This window comes from Arvicola amphibius, chromosome 1 (genome assembly GCF_903992535.2).
Source record: "Arvicola amphibius chromosome 1, mArvAmp1.2, whole genome shotgun sequence".
Taxonomy (NCBI): domain Eukaryota; kingdom Metazoa; phylum Chordata; class Mammalia; order Rodentia; family Cricetidae; genus Arvicola; species Arvicola amphibius.
Window position 1 is genome coordinate 177,798,628 of NC_052047.1, and position 15,644 is coordinate 177,814,271.

The window sequence follows — 15,644 nt, forward strand, 5'->3', positions numbered from 1 at the left end:
CTCCCAAGTGATAGGATCAAAGGTGTGCACCACCGCCCGGCTACATTTGCTTGATTACATAAAAATTAACCTGGGGTCAGCAGGCTGACACAAGTGGTAGGAAGGACCCTTGTGTAGCTAAAGTTTTTAAGTAGGGGCTGAACAGAATGATGGATGCCCTATTTTGGGGGAGAAGCAAGCTAAGAAAGGTTAGCTACTTGAGAGCAGAATTTCACCTCAACCTTTGAATCCTGAGTTCTAAAGGATAGAGATCCAGGTCCCTTTACCAAACGTGACAGAGCCAGTGCCTGAGGCAACAGAATTCCTGTCTGGCTACAGCCAGTACAGTCTAACTGCTACTGGTAGCTGCAGAGTTGCAATGCCATTAGGGCATAGTTGCTTTAGGGACAGCTACTGAATTTAATGAAAAACAAGAGAAGCCCTTGGTTTGATCCTCAGTCCAGTATAAATGGGTATGGTGGTGAATGCCTATAATCCCAGCTCTGGGGACGTGGAGGCAGGGTGATCAAAGTCATCCTCAGTTATACAGTGAGTTCGAGGTCGTCTTGAGCTACGTGAACTCCTATCCCCCCAAAAAAACCCAAACGTCTGGGCGGTAGAGGCAGGTTGGTGTTCAGCCTGGTCTACAGAGTGAGTTCTAGGACAGCCAGGACTACACAGAGAAACCCTGTCTCGTACAGATAGAGTTCCGGTATGTCCACTTTGTGGGACATCTTTAGATGCCAGTGAGTCTCTGGGATACGGTAGTTTATCCGTACACATCTGACCGTGATTAGCCGAGAGGACCAGGGGGTCCGGACTGTGGAGCAGGTATTTGGAGGATACGTGGGCACTTCTCCCTGCACCCGCGAGTTGCATAAGCTCCCGTGGAACAGAAACGCATCTCCGGGCACCCACTGCGGCGGAGGAGTCGTCCTTACAGTTCCCCCGGCCCAGTCGCCGCCTCCACAAACCCCGCCGAGTCATTCGTTTGTCAGCTCTCCGGAAAGCGAGAGGTCTCAGGGGGCGAGCAGGACCCGGCGAGTACGGCGGCGTAGGCGTCCCAGGCCCCAGCAGCCAACGAGCCGCGGCTCTTCACCGCGTAACTAGGAGCACGGCTCCCTAGCCGGCACCATTTCCCTCTCCCTTCGGACACGCCCTAGCGTGCCGCGGTGACGACACGGCGTCCCATGATGCCCTGCGGGTCGTGCTTCGCCGCTACTGGCTGCGTAACTCCACTCCTTTTTTTCAAATTGAGGCGCCGAATCGTTGCTGGTTTCCGTGCTGAGGCCAGCTCGGGGGTTTCTGGCTGTCTGCTTGTGGCGGGCCGGTGGCCACGGCCAGAGGCTTGCGTGCACCGCGGGGACGCCGAGCTGCGGGTCTCGGTCCTGCAGGTCACGGCAGCATCGGACGTGAGGAAGCGGGCCCCCAGTGTCCCACCCCGTCGGAGTCGCCGCCAGGGCGGCAGGTTTGGGCACGAGCGTCATGGCGTCCCAGCCGAGTTCTTCTTCGAAGAAGAAAGAGGAGAAGGGCAAGAACATCCAGGTGGTGGTGCGCTGCAGGTAGGGAGAGGCTGGTAGGAGTCCGGACGGGGAGGCTTCTCTCTTGGGCTCCCTCTCGGGCCGTCTGCGGGAGCGCCTTGTTTACATTTTCTGAAAAGATGTAAATGGCCCGTTTCTAGGTTCCCGGTGTTTTGTTCGATAAAATGGTACCAGGTTGAGTTCTACATTAAGGTTTGTTTCTGAGGGGAAGAATGTTAGAATGTCACTTGATTGCGCTTCACTGAAAAGCGCGTTCCCTTTTAAAAGACCAATATCGTCGAAGGTGTAGGTGTCACTGCTGCTCTGTGCCACTGCATGCAGTTTGTCAGTTTGGGAATAAAGCTTCGTATCGACTTTGCAGATAGTTTGACCCTTGCTTGCCTTGGGCTTATTTGCACCTCGGGAAGAGTAAGTTGCTAGTTTTCTTTATTCTCGATGTGATAGCTTACTCATCTCTAATTATCCACGTAGACGTCACTGAAGTTAACTTTGAAAGCAAAGCTGTAAAGTGGGTTAATGAAGTTCACAACCGTTAAGGGACTTGTTTGTGGTGCAACATCTCTCTTTCTCTCTCTCTCTTTTTTTTTTTAGTTTTTGGGACAGGGTTTTTCTGTGTAGCCCCGACTGCCCTGGAGCTCGCTCTTTAGACTAGACTGACCTCGAACTCTCAGATCCGCCTACCTCTGCTTCCCGAGTGCTGGGATTGAAGGCGCGCGCCACCACCGCCCGGCCCTATTTCTCTTTTTCTCTGTCTTTGTCCACAGACTAAAAGAGAATTGTGAATAGAGAGAGGGTGTGGGGCTTCAACTCTTCGCCTGACTGACATCCAAATAGCTTACTCGAATTTTTTAATTTTTTGAGTTCTTGTGACGTTACCGTGTCCGGTCTGGAACTCCTGGGTATAAGCTAGCCTTCTTTACTGTCTCAGCCTCTGGCGGGTAGTTGGGATTGCTGGCTCACCGTTACAGGTACCCCACTACCCAGTTTTAAAATGAACTCGCGGAGAACGGATGATACTTGTTGAAAATGCGGTTTAAGTAGTGATTGATTCCCCCCCAACATTTTAGTGCTTTTCCCAGTATATTGTGTGTGTCTTACATCTGCTTTGGTTGCTGTTGAGAGTTGCAACTTTTTTTTTTGGTCAGTCCAAAAGTATTCACCAAACTGAAATATTATATAAAACTTTTAGGTTATATTGCTTACCAAGCTTTGGTGACTAAGTGTAGATATTGAAAATGATAAGGTTTGGTTTTGTTTTGGTGTGTAGTTTTTGAGTATGTGTGTGGGTTCCTTCCATTTTTTCCTTCCTATCGCAAGATTCATGAAGTCCACACTAATCTTGAGCATCTTGGCATAGCGCAAGATGACCTTGCAGGCCTGATTCTTCTGCCTCTTCCTCCTAAGTGCTGGGTGACAAATGTGTGCCACTGTGCCTGTCATTTTGGTGGGGTTTGTTTGTTTGTGTAACAGACCTAGTTGTCCTGGAACTCACTCTGTAGACCTGGCTGGCCTGGTACTCACAGAGATCCACTTGCCTGCCTCTGCCTCCCAAGTGCTGGGATTAAAGGAGTGTGCCACCATACCACTGTTAGTGTTCTTTATAACTCACATATTTTGCAAGTGATGAAGGAAACAATAGTACACAGAAAAGATAATACTCATAGTAATAATAAAAATTAACAAACTGCAAAGTAACTGTAAAAAGTGAGTTTGGGGGGCTAGCAAGATTGCTCAGTTTAAGAGAACTTCTCATTCTTCCAGAGGACTGAGGTCTGTGTCTGGCCCCTACACCTGGTGGCTCACAACCACCTCTGACTCCAGCTTTCAATTATCACTCAAACTGATAAATACAACCCCATGTGTCCTTATCCTCCTACACTTCAAGTCTTGCCTTAAGAGATTTCTTTTATATTTTTTACCAGTGAAAAATGTTGACATTGTGTCTGTCATGTACAATAATTTTGTCATAGGTTTTTCATTTTCCTTTCTAGCTAGCTTTTTCTCTATCAAGTAGTGTTTCTGGTGCAAATCTTGTCATTAAATATTATGAGATTTTCTCAGGCTGTTGAGTGTTAGATCCAGTTTTTCCTATATCTGTGTTTGGTGGCAGGGTCTCTCACTTCATAGCCTTCTGGCTAGTCTCAAACTCAGTTGGCTGTCCAGGCTGAGTTTCAGCTCAAGTTCTCCTGCCTCTGCCTCCTGAGTTACAGAGTTACATGTGTGAGCCACTATGCCTGTTTTTAATTCTGTTGCCTGTGTGTTTGGTGTCTTATTCAAGGAATCATTGCTAAAGCCAACATTGTCGGGCTTTTTATTCCTTCTCTGTTTCACAGTCTTAGTCTTAGGTGCAAGTCTTTTGTCCATTTTGAGGGTTTTTTTTTTATATAGTGTTAGGGGAATATTTGGCTTTGTTGTTTTATATGTGGATACTCAGTTTTCCTAGCACCAGTTGTTTAAAAAAAAAAAACTGTTCTTTAACTACTGAACAGTTTTGGCACACTTGTCTAAAATCATTTGCCCACATATGAGTGGGCTTATTTGTGGGCATTCTGTTCCACTGGTTTTTGTCTGTCTGTCTATGTCTGTCCCATATAGTTTTTTATTACTTATAGTTTTAAAATAAGGTTTTTTTTTTTTTTTTTTTTTTTTTTTTGGTTTTTCGAGACAGGGTTTCCCTGTAGTTTCTAGAGCCTGTCCTGGAGCTAGCTCTTGTAGATCAGGCTGGCCTTGAACTCAGAGATCCGCCTGCCTCTTAAAAATAAGTTTTAAAACTAAGAAGTGTGAGTTTTGCAGGTTTGTTGGTTTTTGTTTTTAGTCTTTTGTTTTTGGTGTCTCTGAAACAGGCTCACAAAAGCCTGTTGATCTGCCTGCCTTAGCTTCCCAAGTGTTGAAATTTGCTATAACTGGTTTCAGTAATGTTTTGTAATTTCCATTTTACAAATCTTTTTAACTACCTGATTAAATTAATTTGTTCTTGATGTTATTTCAAATTGAATTAGTTCTGTAACTTTCTTTTGGACTGTTTACTGCTGGAATATGTAAGTGCAATTGATTTTTACTTGCTAGTTTTCAATCTTATTATATGTGTATATGATGTGTACGTCAGTGCCAGCATTCATGTGCCACAGGGTGTGTGTGTGTGTAGAACAGAATACAACTTTTGGAAGTCTATTGTATCCACTATGAAATCCAGACTTTTAACTCAGGTCTTATAGACTTGATCCAGAAAATGCTTTTGCCATGTTACCCTTCTTAACCTGCCCTGGCTGTATCTTGATACTTTTGTTGAGTTTATTATTTAAAACTTTTAAATACAAAGATTTAATTTCATTACGTGAATGGTGTATGTCTGAACGTCCACCATATGTGTGCCTGCTTGCAGGAGCCAGAAGAGGGCACTGGATTACTTGGGGCTGGAGTTGGAGGCTGTTACGAGCCACTAGACTTGGGTATTGGGAAGTGAACTCAGGTCCTTGGGAAGAGCAGTAAGCTTTCTTAGCCTCTGACCTATCTCTACTGTCCCTACTTTTAATTTGTAATTAAAAGGTTTTTGTTTTGTGTGTTTTTAATTGCATGTGTTCTGCGTGTTCAAGCACATGCCTATGCACACATGCCACGACAGCCTTTAGCCATGCAAAGACAACACAGGAGTTTGTTCTAGCCTCTTACCCTTTGGGTCCCTGGAACTGAACCCAGGTTGTCAGATTTGGTGGGACGTGCCATTTCCCATTGACCTACCTCACTGGCCCTTAATTTAAAATTTTTGTTCTGGTTTAAAATACGAAGTATAGGATTTCATCATGGCATCTTCATATACTTATGATTTGATTGTTTTCTTCCCCCACTGCTCTCCCCTTTGACCTTCCTCATCTTTAGCTGATTTCGTTTCTTCTCTCAAGTAGTCTCTGAATTAATTTACTTGTCTTACGTGTATGTGTGTTTTATCATTAAGGGTCTCTCCTAGTTATTTAAGAGGGCAAGGCAAGAGGAGTGTCTAAATCCAGGAGTTCAAGATCAGCTTAGACATCTAGCAAGATCCTGTTTCTTAAAAAGAAAAAACAAAAACAAAAAAACTGGGGTGAGGATGTAACTCTGAGGGGAAATATTTACCCAACCCAGCTTGTAGAAGGCCTTGACCTTGGTCTCCAGCACACGTGCACTATACCTGTCTGTGTCTGCCTGCAGAGGGCAAAAGAGAGCATTGCATTACTTGAAGCTGAAGTTACAGGCAGTTGTAAGCCACAAACATGGGTGCTAGAAAACTAAACTCAGGTCCTCTGGAAAAGCAGCAAGTGCTCCTAAGTATTCTGTGAATTTCTAATATTTGACTTTTTAAAAAATGTATTTAACTTTATTTTATGTACGTTAATATGAGGGTGTCAGGTCCCCTGAAACTGGAGTTACAGACAGTTGTGAGCTGCTATGTGGGTGCTGGGAATTGAACACTGGATGAACAGTCAGTGCTCCTAACCCCTGAGCTATCTCTCCAGCCCCGTTTGGCTTTTTTTAAATTATTTATTTTTATTTTATGTGCATTGCTGTTTTGTCTGCATGAATGTCTGTGTAAGTGTGTTGGATCCCCTGGAACTGGAGTTACAAGACAGTTGTGAGCTGCCATGTGGGTGCTGGAACTTGAACCCAGGTCCTCTGGAAGAGTAGCCAGTACTCTAAACCGCTGAGCCATCTCTCTAGCCCCCCCCCCCAAAAAAATTTGGCTTTTATTAGAATTATTTTCCTTGTAGTTTTTGGTCCTTGAACATTTTTAACAGAAAGTGGATTTAAATTTTGTCAAAATACTGTTTCTGCATCAATTAACAGGAAAGTTTTTCATTGATTAGCTTTTGTAAGTCATCCTTGCATTGGTCATGTACATAATTCATGCTTCTAAATTCAGTTTGCTAATATTTTGTTGACTCCCCCCTTGGTGGGAGGGCAGTACACCAGAATCCACCATCATGGCTCTATGGTTTTGAATTCATAGGGAATAGTGATAATGATCTGTAGTTTTCTTGTGCCTTTATGTAGTTTTGACATCAGGATGAACCTTCTTAAAAAGAAAGAGAAAGCAAGAAGTATAAGGTATGAGTTGGGAAGTACTCCCTTCCTGTATCTGGTAGGGTTTCTATTGTTGTGAAGAGACAAATCTTATAAAGGAAAACATTTAATTGGGGCTGGGTTACAGTTCAGAGGTTTGTTTAGTTCATTGTCATCATGATGGGAAGCATGGTGGCATGGAGGCAGATGTGGTGCTGGAGAGAAAGCTGAGTTCTATATCTAGATTGACTGGCAGCAGGAAGAGAATGTATCTGGGTGTGGCTTGTACCTGAAACCTCAAAGCCCACTCCCAGTGACACACTTCCTCCAAGGCCACACCTCCTAATAGTACCACCCCCTATGGGCCTTTAGGGACCTTTTCAAACCACCACACCTCCCTTACTTTTTTTTCTCAAAGGGCATGGAAATTAATAATAGTTCTTGAATTGTTTGGCAGAATTCTCTTTGAAACCACCAGGTTCAGGGGTTAGTCTCTCCTTCCTTTTCCTCTTCCTCCATCCGTTTTCCTGGGTAAACTAGCTTTACTAGAGAAATCCAGGACTTCACAGGACTTGAGAGTTGCCATATAGGAGGAGCACCACACTGACAGGTCCCAGGTGCAGTTGCCACCCAGCTCAGCCTGTCTTCTCTTGAATTGAGATTTGGGAGCCAGACTTCTCATTTTTGCAGAACAGAAAACCATGGGCTTTTACCTTCCAGTTTGTCCTGACTACTTTTGGTGAGGGTCTCTCTCTCCCTTGCACTGGCTTAGGGTCCATCATTTGCTAGTAGTGTGTCTGCAAGAAGTATATCTGCTCTTTCTGGAGTGATGCTCTCCCGTGAGGGTGCACAAGGGTTGCACAAGCCTTGGTCTGCGTTGTCTTCCCTAGCCAGTTTCCTCTAGAGTCTATAGCTCCTGGAGCCTCTCAGCCCTGCTGTTCTCAGAAGATGGAGCTGAGGAAGAGGACTTCGTTAGGAGATGATGCTACCACTCTCACTTCCCGCCCCTGCCCCCACCTCTGATTTGGCCTTAAGTTTAAGTTTTTGTATTTCTTCAGCTGAGCAACAATTGTTGGTTCACAGTTGTTGTTATTTCTGTAAAATTAATAGAATTATCAGCACTTTCACCTCTAGTTAAATTTAAGCCATTTTCTTAGTACACCTAGCTAAGGCTTGCCAATTTATTCATTCATTTGTTTTTTTAAATTTATTTATTATGTATACAATGTTCTGTCTGCATTTTGCCTGCACACCAGAAGAGGGTACCAGATCTCATTACAGATGGCTATGAGCCACTATGTGGTTGCTGGGAAGTGAACCCCAGGACCTCTGGAAGAGCAGCCAGTGCTCTTAACCTCTGTGCCATTTCGCCAGCCCCTTGTCAATTTGTTGATCTTCATTGTTTTTCTCTAGTTTTCAGTTTTATCTTTACTCTTTATTATTTCCTACCTTCTGGCTTTGAGATTTATTTGTCTAAATTTTAGTGTTAGGCTGTCCTTGGATCTTTCTTGGTTCTTAATATAAGGATTTATACTGCTTAGCATTGAACATTCACTTTGCTTTATTATAGCCTTTTTTTTTAAAAATCAATTTTGCCTGCCCCCCTTCCCCGTGTGTGTGTGTGTGTGTGTGTGTGTGTGTGTGTGTGTGTGTGTGTGTGAGAAGGTTTGCATAAGAGCCATCGCTCATGGTTTCCTGCAGGCATTTCCATACATATTATGTATGTAGGCTTTTTCATTACTCACCTCGCTACCAGCCCTCATCTTCCTTAACCCCTTTTGTTGGGTCGCCTTTCTCTAAATGCCCCCTTCTGCTTTCAGGTCACATATAGTTCCCTCCCCTACCTCGGGGTGTGCTCTGTTTTAATTTCCAAATGTTTTCTTATTTTCCTTCTGCTTTCTTTGTTGATTCTTGATCATTTAAGCACACTTTATTTACTTATTTATGTGTGGTACTAGCAAATTGAATTCGAAACTACAAATTTTTTTTTTCCAAACTAGGTTTCTGTGTAGCCTTGGCTATCCTGGAACTTGTTCTGTGGACCTCGAACTCACAGAGATCCGCCTGCCTCTGCCTTCCAAGCACTGGGATTAAAGGCCTGCACCACTGCCTCACTTGAAACTACAGTTAATGCATCTGCTGTGCATATTAAGACCCTGTAGTTTCTGTTGTCTCTCTGGAAAGCAATACCTGCATGTCTGATCTCTTCACATTTAAATTCTGCTCACATGTCACCTCATTGGGAAGCATCTCATGATCACCCCAAAATACTACTCATCTATTGTCTTATCACTTCCTATGCCCCCTTAGTTTGCTTAGTTTTATTTTTAGTATATTAGTAGCTAATATATTTATTTGGTAATCTCTTCCAACTGTTGTAAGTTTCCTGAGGAGGATTTGGTGATATGTTTTCGTTTAGTTTTTCTTTTTTTCTTTTGAGATGGAATTTGATGTGCCCAGTGGTGCAGCATAAATAATTAAAAACCCAGAGACAGATATTGGGATTGAAGCTGAAGATCAGAAAAGCAAAATAGCCCAGCCACTAAACACGTCTTGCCTCTTCCAACGCTGGACGACTGCAGACTGAGCCCTGAGCCTCTGTCCTTTTCTGTCCTATGTTCCCCTTTAGTGCTGGGATTGAAGGTGTGTGACACCACTGCCTGGCCTCTACTGGCTTAGTTTTACCCTCTGCTCTTCAGGCAAGCTTTATTTATTAAAACATAAATAAAATATCACTATACAGTGACCTTGTTCTTAAACACCTTGTCTTTCTGCCTCCACTTCCTGAGTGCTGGGACCACTGGTGTGCACCACAGTGTCTATTGTATGTGGTGCTGGGGATCAAGTCTATGGCCCTGTGCATCTTAGGCAAGCAAGCAACTCCTATCAGCTAAGCAACAGCCACAGCAGCCCTTTTAAAAAGATTTTTATTTTTAAGTATGTGTATATGTGTGTATAGTTAGGTGCATGGGAGTTTGATGTCCCTGGAGTTAAGAAGAGGCTGTTGGATCCCCTGGATCCAATGTGGGTTCTTTTTTTGTTTTGTTTTTGTTTTTGTTTTTTGTTTTTTGAGACAGGGTTTCTCTGTGGCTTTGGAGCCTGTCCTGGAGCTAGCTCTGTAGACCGGGCTGGTCTCGAACTCACAGAGATCCGCCTGCCTCTGCCTCCCGAGTGCTGGGATTAAAGGCGTGCGCCACCATCGCCCAGCTCCAATGTGGGTTCTTAATTGCTGAGCTAGCTCTCTAGCTCCCAACTTGTTTTCTGATTTTTGTTTTGTTCACTAGTTTATCCCTACTTTCTATCATATAATGAGTATATGATGCTGAATATTTGTGGAGTAACATTAGACTTTTAAAAATTTTTTAAAAAATCTTTAGTGTCCCTCCCTTACCATTTTGGCTTGAAGGTTTTATCTATCTGTATTGAGGCCCCAAATTGATTGAGTTTGTCAAGATAATTAGCAAGATCCTTGCAATTTTTAGTTAGAGAAATCTGGGCAGGAAAATAGTAGATTGGAAGTACTTTTTTTCTGGTAGCCCTGACAGTCTCTAAAGAATATCTCGAGAGTTTTACAATTCTATCCCTACCCCCACCCCCACCCCCATAGCTGTCCTGTACCTTGCTATATAGACAGGCTGGCCTGTAATTCAGTAATTCACCGGCTCCTCCTTCCTCTGCCTCCTGAGTGCTAGGATTAATGACATGTGTCACCATGCCCAGCATGTGTTTTCATAATTTTTAGTAATGTGTGATCTGTATAAATTTCTTATTATTCTTTCCTGACAATTTGAATGACATGCGTTCTGTAGCTTAATTTCTTTTTTTTTTTTTTAACAGAGTGCGGTTGAATATTCAAGGGGGTAATGAAGGGGGAAGGGAGATGGGGAGAGAGGTGGAGGCGAAGCCGCCTCTCCGAGAGGAAGATGGAAAAGAGCTGTAGCTTAATTTCATATTCATGCAAGAAAGTAATGTAGAGATGCTGGGAATAGAAGACTAATTGGAAAAGCTTTAGTTAATGAAAACAAATCCATTATACTTGATAATCTTACTGCAATAGACTTAGTTTTTAGTGAATTCTTCGTAATGTATATTCCCGTTGGTACTGTGCATTGTGCAGGCTTCAGTATAGTGACAAAATGACAGCTACTCTTAGCCAGGAGGTCACAGATTTGTTCCTCTGACCTCCCAGTAATATGTTAGTGAATTAGGTACAGGAAAAGTCGAGGTATGCATCATAAATGAATAACACCTTGGTTGTCTAGCAGTGAGGGAAGAGATTTTCTACTTAGACCTTCCTTATATACTGAGTGGGATAAATAACCCAAGTTGTTTCCTTTGGCTCAGGTAAATATTAAGTGTATAAGTGAAATGTTAAGAATGCTATTCTGTGGACTATGGTTTTTTGACAGGGATTAAATGGAGCTAAACTGATAATGCTATAGCAAGACTGTTAAAGGTTACAGTTCCCAGAAATAAAATAGGTTGTTTTAATTTTCAGTTTACTTAGTTTTTTTTATCATTCCTCTTGGGATGACATTTATTAAGTAATATAGCTTGACATAGAGCCAAGCATAGTGCTGGGTCCTGGGATATAGTAAACTAAACAAATATCCTAGTCTGAGTTCTGTTAGACACTAACAGGTGATTATGAGAGATGACGTTTGAAAAGGAATGTGATGGGAACATACAGCAAAAATTGAATGTGGCAGTGTTTATGGGGAGAAGAAGACTATGAGAAGGAATCCCTGGGTTTCTTTTTGAGACAGGTGCATGCCAGACATACTTCCAGTTGAGTTTCATCATAAGCTCAGGAAATAAAAAACATTTATTTCTCTGTTCATTTACTTTTGGTTGGAGGCATATGTAGAGGACGGAGGACAGCTTGTGGGGGTAGATTTCTTTCACTGTATGGGTTCTAGGGGTTGAGCTCATCTTCTCAGGCTTGGTGGCAAGCACCTCTACCCAGGAGGCTTACACATACTTGCTTTTTTTTTTTTTTTTTTTTTTTTTTTTGTTTTTCGAGACAGGGTTTCTCTGCAGCTTTTTTTTTAGAGCCTGTCCTGGAACTAGCTCTTGTAGACTTGGCTGGCCTCGAACTCACAGAGATCCGCCTACCTCTGCCTCCCGAGTGCTGGGATTAAAGGCGTGCGCCACCACCGCCCGGCGCCTTTTTTTTTTTTTTTTAAGTAAAACTATTTTTTATTAAAATAGAAAGCAGTTCAGATATTCCCCAGGGACAGACCATTGGCATGGATGGAAGAGAAACAAACAGAACAGCCGACCAGATAAGCAACCAAGACATCTGGATGCAGAGCACAGGCGAGCATCCCAGCGAGCCCAGAGAACAACACTGCATCTTCTCATCAGATCTTCTCAGACATCTCATTCAACTAGGCTTTTCAGTGAGCTCTGGGGTCCAACCTGCTCTTCACTCTTGGACTGCCAGTACTTTATTCACTGATCCCTTGAGCCCTTCGGAAATAATACTACTTTAAGTCTAGGCATTTCTTTAGAATGAAGACTACAGATGTCTTCTTCTGGTTTTTTGTTTTTTCTATTTGTCCCGTATCGCCCTCCCCACCCCGCCCCCCGGGTTTTTCAATAAATGGTTTCTCTCTTTAGCTCTGGCTGCCTAGAACTCACTTTGTAGACTAGGACGGCTTTGAGCTCAGAAATCTGCCTATTTACTTCCCAGTGCTGGGATTAGAGGCCCGAGCCACCACTGCCCAGCTGTGCACATTTTCTTGATTAATATAGTTAAGGATGTTATTTCACTTGTTAACACTTGTTAACTAAAAGTTCCTAATGTTGTGTATTTTTTTTCAGACCATTTAATTTAGCAGAGCGGAAAGCTAACGCCCACTCGGTAGTGGAATGTGACAACGCGCGGAAAGAAGTCAGTGTGCGCACTGCAGGGCTGACTGACAAGACCTCCAGGAAGACGTACACTTTTGATATGGTGCGTACCTCTTCTGCCTTCTCTGCTTACTCACTAAAGTAAAGTGATCCTGGGAGAATGGTATATACTTCTGAACTTTGTCTTCAAGTTTGTTGAGCGAGTTTCTAGTGGGCAAAATCATTACCATGAATGATGTGTTTTCAGTGCATTTCTCTCTTTCTTAAATAGGTGTTTGGAGCATCTACGAAACAGATTGATGTTTACCGAAGTGTTGTCTGTCCAATTCTAGATGAAGTTATTATGGGCTATAACTGCACCATCTTTGCGTAAGCAAAACAACTAATTTTCAAGTTGATGAGAAAGTTTAGATGTGTGTATTTGTTTTTGATTTAATACTTTTTTTGAAATCTTGACAGATACGGGCAGACTGGCACTGGAAAAACTTTTACGATGGAAGGTGAAAGATCACCTAATGAAGTATATACCTGGGAGGAGGTATTTATTGTTTATAATGTCCTTTTATCTTGAGTGTGGCAAAATTTTGGCCAACTACAACCTGGTTATGGGTCTCTGAGATGCAGAAGATCAGAGAATCATGTTAACCATGAACTTAAGTTCTCTATATTAAAGTACAATAAATGGTACTTAAGTAAAATTTACTGATGTATCAGAAATGTATGGTCTCAATGAGTGAGATAAGAACAATGCATACAGGGCTGGAGAGATGGCTCAGGGGTTAAGAGCATTGCCTGCTCTTCCAAAGGTCATGAGTTCAATTCCCAGCAACCACATGGTGGCTCACAACCATCTGTAATGAGGTCTGCTGCCCTCTTCTGGCCTGCAGACACAAACAGAGTATTGTATACATAATAAATAAATAAATAAATTAAAAAAAAAAAGAACAATGCATACAATATAGTTAAGTGATAAAAAAGAGGGGTCTAGTTGCCAGGTGGTGGTGGTGCATGCCTTTCTTTGATCCTAGCACTCAGGAGGCAGATGCAAGAGCATCTTGCATTCCATCCTGGTCTCAGAGTGAGTTCCAGGAGAGCCAGAGCTGTTATACAGAGAAACCCTGTCTCAACCTTCCCCTTCAAAAAAAAAAGGAGGGGGGAGGGGTCCTACTTACACTTCAGAATAGCACCCAAGCGGTGGTAGCACACACCTTTAATCTCAGCACTTGGGAGGCAGAGACAGGTGGATCTCTGTGTGTTCAAGGCCAGCCTGGTCTACAGAATGAGTTCCAGGATAGGCTCCAAAGCTACACAGAAACCGTGTCTCAGAAAAAACAAAAAAATGAGACAAAAAACAAAACAAAACAAAACAAAAAATCCCTCCAGAATAGCAGGAGCAGAATGTAGTCCTTCCCTCTACCACCCTGTTTTATCTGTAGGGAAATGGTTTAGTGTTTCAAGACCCATAATGGGTACCTAAAATAGTGAATAGTGTATATACCATTTCTTTTCTTAACGGGTGTACCTATGATTTCATCTACTTCATAAATTTGGCATAATAAAAATTTATCAAGAATAACTAGTACTATAACATAAGAAATGTAACAATATTATATAATGTGTTATTCAGATATGGTTTCTGTTTCAATTTTATACTATTTATTGTGCTTTAGCAATAGTTTAAAATTATTATCATTACTACTATTATTATCAGTATTTTGGCTTTTTGAGCCAAGGTCTTATACTTATAATCCAGGCTGGCCTGGAACTCACTATGTATCACCTTTGGACTTGAAATAGTTGTTATATCATAGTGCTGGGAGTAAGAGTTACTCAAACATTTAACACTGTCCTATCAGAACATTGGTTCTGATAACCAATAGTGCTACCAAGTGGCAAACAAGTATTATAACCAGATATAGGCAAAGGCGTGATTCATAATGACCTGGAAGGATGGTCATTATTTTATCATGCTACTCTGTATTATGCCCAATTTTTAAGTTTCATAGCTGTTTATTTCTCACTTTTCTGTTTTCTATTTTCAGACTATGGTTGACTATAACTGAGACTGAAGTGACCTGCTTCTCTGACATGATGAGATTAGTTAGGTTTTTAACTTGCCTTGGCATGTTGATCCCTCAGTAGTTACCTTCAATATCAGGGGAGAGGAGCTGATTCTAGTACACACACCTAAGTTTGAGGATGCTCAGGAGTTTTTATCAGACGGGACAGTATTTGTACATAGCTTAAATCATCTGTAGGTTCTTACAATACTTAATATAATGCAAGTACTATGTAAATAATTGTTGTGCTGTGTTTTGGGAGGGGGATTTTTTTTTTTTTTTTTTTTGGAGACAGGTTCTTATGTAGCCCAGGCTGACCTTAAAATTGCTATGTAGCTGAGGCAGGCCTTGAACCCATCCTCTTCTCTGTATCCTAAGTGCTGCGGTTCTTGGCGTGCATCACCACGCTCAGTTTATATTGCATTTTTTAGGGATGGTGACAAAGGGCAATGTCTGTACATGTTCAGTACAGACAGAATTTTCTTCAAGTAGTTTGTTGTGATTGGTAGAATGCAGAACAAGTGGATAAGAAGGGTTAACTGGCTGATATTGAAATGAAATATAAACCAGGTGTGGTGACTTGTGCCTGGAATATAGTCCTTGGGAGGCTGGGTTAGGAGAATTGCAGATGGAGGGTCAGTCTAGGCTATATAATAAACCTGAAATAAACTAGGCTTGAGTATGATGGTGTGCAGCCATAATTCTAGATACCCTGGAGACCGAGGCAGAAGTATCTTGAGTGTGGGGCCAACCTGAGCAATGTAAGGGAGACTCCTGCCTCTGAAGAAAAACAGGGATGGGATATATAGCTCATTGGTAGAATGCTTGCGTAGTATGTGTAAGACCTAGGGATCAATCCTCAGTATTGCAAATACAGTAATAAACTCTGAAGGAGGGCTTTGTCATATTTTAACTGTTGTAGCAAATGGCATTTTGAGTTCAATTTTTTTAGTTTATTTTAATTCTTATTAATATAATTTCAGGATCCTTTGGCTGGTATAATTCCACGCACTCTTCATCAAATTTTTGAGAAACTTACTGATAATGGCACTGAATTTTCAGTCAAAGTGTCCTTGTTGGAAATCTACAACGAAGAACTTTTTGATCTTCTTAGTTCGTCTACTGATGTTTCTGAGAGGCTGCAGATGTTTGATGATCCCCGGAACAAGGTATC

At 42.2% G+C, this 15,644-nt stretch overlaps 1 protein-coding gene across 1 annotated transcript in view; it reads left to right on the forward strand.

The window, feature by feature from the left end:
- The first annotated feature begins 1,428 nt into the window (after positions 1-1,428).
- Positions 1,429-15,644, forward strand: part of Kif11 (kinesin family member 11) — a 50,295-nt gene continuing 36,079 nt past the window's right edge. Inside the window, exons 1-5 of the mRNA XM_038343930.1 lie at positions 1,429-1,541; positions 12,381-12,513; positions 12,682-12,779; positions 12,870-12,948; positions 15,454-15,639. Of these exons, the coding sequence (XP_038199858.1) occupies positions 1,465-1,541; positions 12,381-12,513; positions 12,682-12,779; positions 12,870-12,948; positions 15,454-15,639 (573 nt within the window). The 5' untranslated portion in view covers positions 1,429-1,464. The remainder of the gene's footprint in view (positions 1,542-12,380; positions 12,514-12,681; positions 12,780-12,869; positions 12,949-15,453; positions 15,640-15,644) is intronic.